We start from the raw sequence: 12,516 nt of genomic DNA, 5'->3' as shown, positions 1-12,516 counted from the left end.
AGTTAAAGCAGTCTCTGACTGGATCATAGCTGCACCTTGCCCAAGGCAAAACAGTCCTCCAAGCCAACGTCGCAGCTCTATGGAAGCCAGCACCCTCACCCTTCCTGCCGCTCCAACTCTATGGTCAGCCCTCCTTGCCGTGGATTGGCTGAAACCGGATGAGAGCTGCATTTTGATTGGTCACCGGGAGCCCCGTAGTCCCACCTCCTCCATAGCAGATCTGCCCTCCTTGCCACGGATTGGCGGAACGGCATGACAGGACAGGGGGAAATTCATAGGCTCCACATAGCAATGGTAATAGATCCCGAGCCGAGTGGTAAATTGGAGGATGAGAGCTGCGCTCTGATTGGTCAGATTGATCCTCCTCCTTGCTGTATATAGCGATGGTAATACACTCCGCCGTCCCTGCCATGGATTGGCAGAACGGGATAAGGAGAGCTGCGCTTTCATTGGTCGGAACAACGCGCGTACGTCGCCCCTTCTCCTCCTCCTCCTCCTCCTCCTTTGAGTCTAGATCCCGCCTCCTTAACCTGGATTGGCAGAACCGAAGAAGGAGAGCTGCGCTATGATTGGCCGAACTGGATGAGGAGCGCTTTGATTGGTCAGAGGGGGACTCCTAGTCCCACCTTCTCTTCTCTATAGCGATGGTAACAGAGCCCGCCCTCCTTAAACTGGATTGGCGGGGCGGGAGGAGGGGAGATTGGTCCCAGCCTTCTCTTCTCCGCAGCGGCCGTGACGGGGCCCGCCCTCCTTGCTACGGATTGGCGGAAGGGGGCTGAGGAAAGCTGGGCTGTGATTGGTCAGGAAGAGACGCGTAGGCCCCTCCTCCTCCTGCGAGGGAGGGAGGGAAAGAAGGCGAAGGCAGCGGAGGAGGAGGAGGAGGAGGGAGCGGGATGAACTGGAGGCCCCCGGAGCCGCCTCCGCAGCATTTTCAGCCGGGCTGAGAGGAGGCCTGGCCTCGGTGAGTCCAGGCCTGGGAGCGAGGCCGAGCTGCCGCCGAAGAGAGGCCCGAGGGGGGCGAGGGGAGGGGGCTCCTTCTCGTCATCGTCGCCCTTGGCTGAGCCTCTGCGGAGGCGGAGGGAGAAGCCGCCCACCAGAGGCCCCTGCAGTCGGGGAGGCCTCTGCCTTAGGCTCCCTGGGAGCTCGGGAGGGAGGCGGGCGGACCCCTCTTTCCGTGGAGGGAGGCCTCGATGCTAGGACCCCTCCCCTCCCCTCTCCTCCTTCCCAGGAACAGCCCACTTCGAGGCCGCCGCTTTAGCTGCCCTGGAGCTCAGCGCTCAGGGGTCCCGGGAGCTGTCGTTGTTTGGGCCTTTTAGCCTTCTCTGTCCCGAGACGAGAGAGAGAGGGCTCTGGCGCCACAACAGACGCCCCGGGGTCGAAGAGGCCCAAAGGGGCCACACTAAATAGGATGGTACTAATAATAATGGCAGTGGTTTGCGACCCCGGGGCTCTTTCAGGGTCTCAGAAGACTACACTTCCCAGGATCCCCCAGCCCTGGGCCAGGGCAGCTGCAGCCCTCGAGAGGGATGGCTCCCGCAGTCTCTCAGGTGTCTGGTGCGGATTAGCTGCCCTTGGACTGGACTGTAGGCGCCCCGGGAGAAGAAAAGATCCATGAGTAAAGTAAATGCTTTACATAGTTAAATGTGTGTTTGCTCTTTCCTTGCTGTGGTTGTCTGCCTTCAAGTCGTTTCTGGCTCATGGGGACTCTAAGGGAGACCTATCATGGGGCTCTTTGGGGCTGAGAGAGTGTGACTCTCCCAAGGTCACTCATTATGGCCATGCAGGATTGGAAACGCACGAAGGCTCACTGCTAGGGAGTCCTGGGAAGTGTAGTTTATTGTGGTGCCAGAGCTTTCTGACAGAGATGGTTAAGTGTCTCACAAAACTACAGTTCCCAGGATTCCCTAGCACTGAGCCAGGGCAGTTAAAGCAGTCTCAAACTGGGTTGTTTCTGCAGTGTGTTTTGGACCTTTGTCTCCAGAGTCGTAGTCCAGCACTCAAACCACTGTGCCAGGCTTTGTTGTTGTTGTGTGCCTTCAAGTCGTTTCTGACTTACGCAACACTCAGGCGAACCTATCATGGGGCTTTCTTGGCAAGTTTGTTCAGAAGGGGTTTGCCATTGCCATCCTCTGAGGCTGAGAGAATGTGACTTGCCCAAGGTCACCCAAAGGGTTTCCATGGCTGAGTGGAGGCCTAGGCCAACACTCAAACCACTGCGCCATGATACCTGCCCTTTTTTGTGTGCTTCTATTCCTTTGCTTTCAAACATGGCCTCCAAGAGTAAGCGATAAACAGTGAACTGCTGTACCTGGGTGGACTTATGCCCAAGGCTGCAAATGTCCTCCTCCTCCTCCTCCTCTCTGAAGGCACTCAAGGCAGATAGTACAAAAGTGTGTCTGCAGCCCCAACAGGTCTTGCTTGCTATGGAAGCAGCCAGAGTAGATGGCCAGACTGAAATGCTGGGGGAAGAGACACGTGGAGTGCTCCCTTTCTGTAGTGGGAACATCTAGCTCCCCCACTTGCTTCTGAAGGGTGAGGAGGGGTGAATGGTTTGGATTTGTTGGCTTGCATAACCATCAATCAATTATTTATTTCATGCACCAGTTAGAAGTCTGAAGGATAGCAGCAGCAGCAGCCCAGGTTTCTGGTAGTGTAGCTCTGGTGCAATGGAGGAGGATGTTTTCCATTTTAGCTCTGGGCGGGGACTTGTGTGGTACAAACAGCTCTCTGGCAAACGGAGGAGTGCTAATGCGCTCTTTTCCCTGCCCACAGCTGTTGTATAGTGGAGCTTCTCCTTGTGGTTGTTAGGAGAAGACAGCAGCGTGTGTACATGCGAAGATAATTATGCGCAGGTTATTTATGACCCCTTCGTTTTATCTTGTGGCAGGTTGTCCAGGCAGCTAAAAAGGCTGGCTGGAAAAAAGAAGATGTCTTCTGAATCTTTTTGTTTGGCTGCTCAGACCAGGTTTGATTCCAAATGGCTGAAGACAGACTTACAGGTAACAACTCTTGTTACTGTTCATGATGATAATATGGCGAGTGACTGAGTGATATGAAAAATTGTTGTTTTAGAATGCAGTACAATCTGTTCTACTAATTGGAAAGCACAGCCAGGGAATCGAAATGAATAAGCAACTTGTGAACATACTGACCTGGCAGTTGCTCAAGAGAAAGAAACGAAGGCATATTTTTGTGATTATAGTGTACTTTAAATATTGTTTAAAGGTATATTGAATGTATATGTAATCTGCCTGCTGAGTGTCATAGCTACGTAGTTATTTCCTATTTGCACAGTCTCATGTGATATCTAGTAGATCCACTATAAATACGTTTGATCTGTGCTGATCTGATTTCTTTCAAATTATGGCTAAGAAGGTCTTGGTGGGGAGTGTGTTTAAACGCCCGTGGGCCTTAGCAGATGAGCACAAAAAAGCAGCCCGAGTCTGCTCCGGGTGCAAGCAGGTTGTAGCCTCACTGCCTGCAGGGACCACTCCCAACGTGGGCTTGAATGCAGGGGCCGGCTGGGAGTTGGTTTATTCTGGCTTCTTTTTGCTCCAGTGTTAAGGACCAGAGCGCGGTTTTGGGGTGGCTTCCAGCTGCTTTGGAGGTGTGCATCGTCTAAGCGCCACACCCCCAAAGGGGTCAGAAGCTGCTTCATTTGACTGTTTAACCCCTGTGCTAGCATTGTTTAATTTGATGTTTAACCTTTGCAGAGCTGGCTATTTTTTTAAATTTTATTTGCAAGGTACTATAAAAATAAATGATTATGATGATTTTGTTCTCCAGATATTTTGGAATTCAGTTTTCATCTGTGTCTTCCAGGATAGCTAATGGCTAGGGATGCTGGGGAGCTATAATCCAAAATATCTTGGGGTTGTCAGGTTTAGGAAGGTTTATTTGAGGAACAGGTGGATGGGCTTATGCACTTGTGTATATAGAGATACCTGAATGAAATCCCTTTTTAGTTGATAACAAGTTTGGAAGCCTGGGATTCCAAATTCTGTCACTTGTTGCAGATGCATAGGAGCTTATTGCATGGCTTAATAAATTTACCTCCACCCGTCTTAATTCTTAATCCTGATATCATCACAAGGTTTTTGCCACCTAATTTGCTGCCCGAATATACCCCTGCTTCCAGGAGCCCTCCTCGCGGCTCTTTTTTGATCTGGGAGTTTTCTGCATTAAGAAAATGGCCCCCAGAGTGCTCTGGAAGTGGGGATGGACACAGGATGTATTTGGGTGGCAAAAACCTTGTAATAATATCAAGATGCTACCCAAATTAAGATTTAAGATGGGTAAGTCGATTTATTAAGCCATGCGATAAGCTCCTTAGATTCATAGATTAAAACAGACTTGTGTAAAAACTGATTTTCCCCCTAACTGGTTAAATGTTTATCAGTTTAACAGTCATCTTGTTTTAACCTTTATTTTTTAATGCAGGGACGAGAAACATGTTAGGCATGGCTGAAAATCTCATGTCTGCCATGATAATCATAGGTCTGTCCCAAGTGGTATCTGGCCCCAGTTATGCAGCAGGGCATATTCTGGAGCTATTTTTTGTGTGCAGAATAGGATGATGATGATCTTGGAGTGGAGGGCTTTCTGTAATTCCATTTTCACAGACAGACCATTATCCAAGCAGATTTAGATTTACCAGAACTGTGGGACTCTGCAAAGATTGAGGGCTGACAAGATTTGGATTTTTTAAATGCTTCTTGGAGATTTTCCTGTGACCCCAGCAGGTGGTTCTGACATGTCTGATTGACCTATGGAACAGGTGTTAGATACAGTAGCTCCTAGAATGGTCCCAAACCAGGCACAGGGAACTGGTGGCAATGGAATAAGTGAGGTGGCAACTTGAGCAACATTGGCAGAAAACGTGGAACAGCATACCTGATCAACCATGGGCTAGAGCCTATAAATACTTAAAATGAAATATTTGTTTTGTTATTATGTTTATTGTTGAAGAAGTCCCCCCTGAATCCCATGTATTGTTTGCGCTTTCCAATATTCCATTTTTGGGCATGATACTTGAGAGAGTTGTAGCATCTCAGTTCCAAGGATTTCTGAGGATGGATTATTCAGATCTGTTTCAATTTGGCTTCAGGCCTAGTTGTAGGATGAAGATAGCCATAGCAAGTACATTTCTATACAGCTGATCAATGAATTAGTACGCCCTAAGCCAGTGGTTCCCAACCTGTGGGTTGGGACCCCTTTGGGGGTCGAATGATGCTTTTATGGGGGTCTCCTAAGACCATTGGAAAACACCTATTTAATTACAGTTATGAAGTGGCAATGAAAATAATTTCATGGATTTGGGTCACCACAACATGGGGAACTGTATTAAAGGGTTGCGGCATTAGGAAGATTGGGAACCACTGCCCTAAGCAGTTTACAGTGTGTAAGCCAATTGCCTCCAACAAGCTGCATATTTATTTTACTGACCTACGAAAGGATGGAAGGCTGAGTGGACCTTGGATCCCTCAATTCCTCCTCTAGGATCCCTTCTATTCCTTCTCTAGGATCGAATTTACAATGTTGTGGCTGCAGTACCGGCATTTCACCACTGTGCCACCAGGGCTCCTAAAATGGCTTTGATTGCCTTGGTGGTAGACAACTTGTACTCAGAACTGGCAGGAGTGACTCTTAGTTCTTTCTGCTGGACCTCTGGATGGCTTTCTATACCATCAATAATGTATCTTTGTGGGATGGGACTTGAAGACATTATTTTGTGGTTGCTTTATTTATTCTTGTAGAAGGAAAGCTCCCAATTATGTTAGGAATTCTTGTTTAGCACATTGGCAATTGGCCTGTAGAAGCCCTCAGGATTCCATTCTGTCCCCAGTGCCATCTAACACAAACATGAAAGCACATGGAGAGGTGGTTCAGAGTTTGGAAATACAGTTTGCTCTTCATATCTGCAGGGGTTCTATTCCAGACTTCCCCGTGGGTGCCAAAAGCCACGGGACCACAGTGCATCATGTGTAGGCTGTGTGCTTGTGCTGCCATTGGGATTAATGGGGTGGTTCCATCCAAAGATGTTCAAATCCATGGATGGCAAGTCTGTGGTTGGGGTGGCCTGACTGTAACATTACACTGATGACAACCAACTCTATTTTTCTTTTCCATCTCATTTCAGTGAAGCTATTTCATTTAAAATCTGATTTGTGCATTGGCTGAGGGAGAACAAATTGAAGCTTAATCCAGGAAGACATATGTGCTCTTTAGCAGTTAGCAATAAGATCTGGAAATTCGAATTCAGCCTGTTTTGGATGGGATTGTACTCCTGAAAATACAGGTTCATTGTGCATATGTAGTCCTAGATTCAGCCCTGAGTTAGGATGCCCAGGCGTCTGCAATGGCCAGGAGTTAGCACACTTAAAGCTGGTGTGGCAGCTATGCTTGATGCTAGAGATGTCAGGTGCTGATGGAAGCTGCAGTCTTAAGAATCTATAGAGCACAATATATTCTCAATCTTTAGTGGTTAATGAACAAAAACCAACATGGTGAAAATATGATTTTTAACAGCCATCTCTTGGTCTAGCATTAGGGTTATTTTTTTTTTGCAGATCAAGGATGAGAGCAACATCCAAAATTGCTTTAGTGCAGACAGAAAAAATTTATAATCCTAGCTCCCAGTGCATAATATTATTAAATAAAGACTAAGGGCTAAGCAGGTGCCTTTTAGTTCTCTTTCGTGCACTGGGGATTGAGAAAGACCTGTGGTCCCTAGTTCTTTGCTTTATAAATTACTGGGTAAAGGCTATAGCAGCAGACAGGTATCAGTGCCCATAATAATAAATTGTTGAATGCCCCTTTCTGCTTTATGGATCCGTGTGTCTTGGAGATTTTCTTCTAGTTATGCTTATGAGCAATATAGCAAGAGGATGATGATGATGATGATGATTATGATTATTATTATTATGATATAGTATTAGTGTTTCTTAACTGCCTTTCCCCATGAATTGAGGTGGAGAACAACAACAGATCAACAAATATGCAAATAGTTAAAAGCGCAACATTAGTTAAAATGTTAAAACATTTAAAATGCACATCAGTTTAAAAGAACAAACAAAACACACATGTACTAAAACAATCTATGTTTAAAATTAATTGTTTAAAATTTATAATTTTAATCCCCCGCCCATCCTGATGGGCAGAAGAATGTGGTATGCATGCTTAGTGTAGAACCTGGCTCTTAAATCAAGTTTGCTGTGAGCTGTTTAGAGAGTGAAACAGGACTGTGTGATGCTTTCCATATTTTAGTCTTCGTAAATGTGATGACTTAGAATAGTAAAAAAGAGGATGCTTTTTATGGGGTATGGCTAATGCTTTTTCACTGAGATAACAGGAACAATTTTGTAGTGGCTAGCTCATTTGCTGTTTGCATAGGGTAGAATTGGAAATTAACAAGATGTACAAAGTATAATGAGCCAGCATGACGTAGTGGTTTTGAGTGTTCGCCAATGACTCTGGAGGCTAGGGTTCGATTCCTAGCTCACCCATGAAATCCATTGGGTGACCTTGTGCAAGTCACATGCTTTCAGCCTCAGGTTAAGGTAATGGCAAATCTCCTCTGAACAAATCTTGCCAAGAAAACCCCATGATATGGCCTTAGGTTCGCCATAAGTCAGAAGCAACTTAAAGGCACACAACACATGCATGCAAATTATAATGCTTGGGTAGCCCGAGAGCAGAGGATGCCTGGGGTGGCTAACCTCTGCTCTTTAAATGGCCATACAGGGATGGGGGGAGGCTTGGGATGTGGGGGATGCCTGGGCCGGGGATAACATCCTCACGGGCGGAGCTCCAATTGAGGTAGTGTGGGGCAGGGGGAGGTATGGCGGTGGGAGAAGGGACTTGCGTTCCAGGGGAAGGAGGGATCGATGCATCATATCTATCTCTCCTTCCTATCCCCCTCCCAACCTTAGGGACCTGAGGGTCGCTCCAACCGTGCCACAAACCCTGTCGCTGCTCCTGTGCAATGCCAGATCAATAAACAACAAGACCCACATCCTCCACGATATGTTGGAGGACCAAAAGTGTGATCTGGCTTGCATTACCGAGACCTGGCTTGGGCCTGAAGGGGATGCTGTGTGGGCTCAGGCCCTGCCTGCCGGGTTCTCGGTGAAGGACCAGCGCAGGTTAGGTGGGCGGGGAGGGGGTGTGGCCTTGATACACAGTAACACCGTATCCCTCACCAGGAACCACATCCGACAGACCTCCTATATTGAGTGTATTTACCTGACCCTGAAGGCTAGGGACAGTCTAGGGATTCTGTTAGTGTATCGGCCACCCCGTGCGCTAGCGGACTCCCTTAACGAGCTGACAGAGCTGGTCGCGGAGCTGATGCTGGAGACGCCCAGGCTACTTGTCCTGGGTGATTTCAACATCTCCCTCACGGCCAGCTATCTTCCATCCGGTGCGGCTCGGGAATTCATGGATACCATGGCGGCCATGGGCCTGTCCCAGCTCATACAGGGTCCTACGCATTGTGCGGGTAATACTCTCGATTTGGTCTTCTGTTCGGAGGCGGAGAATCCGTGGGTGGAAATAGCTAATGTTTCCCCCCTGTCATGGACGGATCATTTCCTGGTAGAGGCGAAAATCAAGGTCTCTACCCAGATCCCCCCCGGGGGTGGCGGACCAGTTAGGATGGTCCACCCTCGAAGGCTGATGGAACCCAAAAGGTTCCAGGAAGCCTTAGAGGGGTCCATGGTTGGAAGCGATGGCGACTCTGTTGATGCCCTCACCACTATCTGGAATACCGGTCTTTCAAGGGCTATATACAGTATCGCTCCTAAGCGCCCTCTCAGGCCCGCTTCCAAATGCAAGCCCTGGTATACGGAAGATCTCCGGGCAAGGAAGCGGTCACTGCGACGGCTAGAGTACCGTTGGCGGAAACACCTTTGCTTAGACGACAAGGCTCTCCTAGACCAACTGTTAGAGGACTACGGAGAGGCAATACGAGCAGCAAAGAATTTGTTCTATGGTGCTCGTATTGCGTCCGCAGAGTCGCGTCCGGCAGAGTTGTTCAGGGTGGTCAGGGAGCTAACTCAGCTCCCTCCCGCTCAGAACCAGATCCTTGAACCTACTAAGGCCTGCTGTGACTTATTTAACGACTTTTTTGCGGATAAAACCTCTCGGATAAGCGAAGGTCTGAACGCCGACATTTTAGCAGAACCTAAGGTAGAGGTGTCCGGAGCCTCCGTGGACTTTATTAAACTAGATCGGTTTGAGTCGGTAAGTACCGAGGATGTGGACAAGATCCTCGGAAGTGTTCGGAAGACAACCTGCTCTCTCGATCCCTGTCCCTCGTGGTTAGCGGCCCAGGGGGGATCGGCGGTAACAACTTTGTTACGCCAGATAGTTAATACATCTTTGAGGGATGGGCAATTTCCATCACAACTGAAATTGGCCATAGTAAAACCTATTCTAAAAAAGCCCTCCCTCGACCCCCTGGTTCATAATAATTATCGGCCTGTTTCGCTGCTACCATTTTTGGGAAAGGTGATCGAGAGAGCGGTTGCAATCCAGCTTCAGGCGGTCTTGGATGAAACGGATTATCTAGACCCATTTCAAACTGGCTTCCGGGCGGGCTACGGGGTTGAGACAGCCATGGTCGCCTTGGTCGATGATCTCCGTCTGGGCATTGACAGGGGAAGCGTGTCCCTGTTGGTGCTCTTGGACATCTCAGCGGCTTTCGATACCATAGACCATGGTATCCTTCCGGGACGCCTGGCAGAGGTGGGAATCGGGGGCACTGCGCTGCAGTGGTTCCGGTCCTACCTCTCTGGGAGGTCCCAGATGGTGCAGCTGGGAGACGTGTGCTCCGACGAGAGGCCCCTTAAAACCGGGGTCCCTCAAGGGGCCATTCTGTCTCCCATGCTATTTAACATTTACATGAAACCGCTGGGAGAGATCATCCGGAGACATGGGGCGCGGGGTTATCAGTACGCTGATGACACCCAAATCATTTTCTCTATGTCTCCGACTGATGCAGTGACTGGGGATGGGGTCTCTCCTCTCGTGGCGTGCCTGGAGTCAGTAATGGGCTGGATGAGGGAAAACCGACTCAAATTGAATCCAGAGAAAACGGAGGTACTAGTTATAGGTTCCCCTGGTCCAGGAATGGCGGTGGTTCCACCTGTCCTGAACGGGGTCACGCTCCCTGTGAAGGACTCCGTGCGCAGTCTGGGGGTGCTTCTTGACTCGTCGCTTCACCTGACTGCTCAGGTGAATGCGACGGTCAAGAGCACCTGTTATCAGCTTCGGCTGATTCGCCAGCTGCGCCCATACCTGGCCCAGAGGGACCTAGAAACTGTTGTACATGCTCTGGTAACCTCGAGATTGGATTTCTGCAATGTACTCTACATGGGGCAACCCTTATATCAAACTCGGAAGCTGCAAATGGTTCAGAACATGGCAGCCCGGCTGGTCACTGGTGCTCCCAGGACCAGCCATATAACACCGGTATTGAAAGATCTCCATTGGTTGCCTATCCACTTCCGGGCCCAATATAAGGCGTTGGTTATTACCTATAAAGCCCTAAATGGCTTGGGTCCAGGTTACCTAAAGGACCGCCTCTCCCCGTACATTCCGCCTCGCACCCTCAGGACATCTGGGCAGCAGCTACTGAAGGTGCCTGGGGCTAGATTGTCCTCCACCACAAGGAGGACATTTTCCACTGCTGCCCCAGCCCTTTGGAATACGCTGCCCACTGAGCTCCGCTCGACTACCACCCTGGCCCAATTCAGGAAGGATTTGAAGACCTTCCTGTTCCAACAGGCATTCCCCGATTAAAAATCCTGCGGGCCTCCCTCCTCTTTCGTGGCCAAGAGGAAGGGCTTTGGGGCTTTTTTGCCTGTATTTTTTATTATTGTTTATATGTGATGTATTTTGGATTTTATTGTATGTATTGTTGTTTGAAATTTTATACTGTAAGCCGCCCTGATCGAAGGAAGGTGCGGGATATAAATAAAAACTTTATTATTTATTTATTATAATAAGGTTTGTTTATATATGGCTTATTAAAGATTGGCTGGGTGAATTCTGTCGTACATGTAAATGTTTGCCCACAGTAGATATTTATTGGACTGCATTTCCAATAAAAAGCACAAGTTACTGTTTGGGGAACATTCTATTCTTTAATTTCTCGTTTCTTATCTCTTCTCGGATAAGAACTCTCTTACTGTTTTTATACCTTTTCATTTTTATTTTAAAACTCTTTGGTAAAGCTTCATTAAATAAAGTAATGGATTGAACATGACATTAAATATAAATGTGTATTTATGCATATTTGTGTTTAATTCACAGTTGATTTCGGCTTTATGATTAGTGGACATAGGAGGGATTGTAGTTCGGTGGCAAAGTAAGTGTTTTGTGTGGAGAAGCTTCCAGTTTCCATCCCTTGGATATTGAATTTTTTAAAAAGCAGGTAGTCTGAGTGCCTTAAGATATTCAGCCTTGCCTATCAGGGAGCGCTGGTGCCTCACCAAACTACAAATCCCAGGATTTTGTAGAATTTGAATCATGGCAGTTAAAATGGTGTCAAACTGCTTTAATTCTGCAATGTGGATACGGTCATGGTTGAGCCATATTCTTTCCATTTGGTAATGATTGATTTAACAGTGATTTGGAGAATGTCCCTTGTTCAGGATTTTTAAAAATAACCCAAACCTGGTTTGCGTTTATGCATAAATTTGTCCTGTACCTCTTTCCTTAGCTCCTTTAGTCTTTACGAAACTGTTTTAATTTGGTTTCCAGCAAATTCTGGGGCCTTCCCAAAGTGGATGTCCTTAATATGAGATTGATCTCAGATGGCCTTGAAATTGTGCACAGGTAGAGTCCATTCAACTACTTGTATGGCTTCTGAAAGGAGAGGGTTACATTAGAGCTTATTTAAGCATGTCACAGCAAAGGAGTGTGTCAATGCTTATGCAATGAACAGCTGCTACTTTATTTTTGTTTACTTAACTTTTCTGGCACAACAAAAATATTTTTGAACCTCCAGAGTATTGTTAATTTGGTAGATATATTACCAGAGCCATGTAAATCCCTTAAAATTCCAAATTACATCTTTACAAAATGTGGAAAAGTCAAAAGTAGGTGTGTGTGTGTGAATATTTCTGCAAGGTCTGTATTTTAGACAGGAGAGTATACTCTGTTTATGGCTATTTCCTGATAGGGATGAATTTTAGACAGTTGGTAGAAGCTCACAAATGATGCATAAAACTCGTTGTTGTTGTGTGCATTCAAGTTTTGGGGTTGGGGTTTGGTAATTCCCTCCCTCCCCCAGCTTTATCTCATCAGTGATCTCTGGAATCCTATCCTTTGTTTCTATACCTTTCAGACCCTGAGATTGTGAACATTTTTAAAAATCTGCAGGAGACAATAGAGCTGTGTTGTAGTAGTTGTATTTCAGGTATTTGAATAATTTTTACAGAAACCATTGCTGTAGAAGTGGAAATATATACTTAATTTTTAAAATACTAGTGACATTGGGCCATACCGGTG

At 47.2% G+C, this 12,516-nt stretch overlaps 1 protein-coding gene across 3 annotated transcripts in view; it reads left to right on the top strand.

Annotated features, from left to right (window-relative positions):
- Positions 1-860: 860 nt before the first annotated feature.
- Positions 861-12,516, top strand: part of LOC149319338 (E3 ubiquitin-protein ligase HERC2) — a 130,982-nt gene continuing 119,326 nt past the window's right edge. For all 3 annotated transcript variants that reach the window (XM_089511505.1, XM_089511504.1, XM_089511503.1), the window contains exons 1-2: positions 861-961; positions 2,888-2,999. In XM_089511505.1, the coding sequence (XP_089367631.1) occupies positions 2,928-2,999 (72 nt within the window). In that variant the 5' untranslated portion in view covers positions 861-961; positions 2,888-2,927. The remainder of the gene's footprint in view (positions 962-2,887; positions 3,000-12,516) is intronic.

This window comes from Sceloporus occidentalis, unplaced genomic scaffold (genome assembly GCF_023333645.1).
Source record: "Sceloporus occidentalis isolate IW3139 unplaced genomic scaffold, rSceOcc1.0.p SCAF_2, whole genome shotgun sequence".
Lineage (NCBI taxonomy): Eukaryota > Metazoa > Chordata > Lepidosauria > Squamata > Phrynosomatidae > Sceloporus > Sceloporus occidentalis.
The sequence above is the reverse complement of the archived record's forward strand: the minus strand, read 5'-3'. Positions and strand labels throughout refer to the sequence as shown.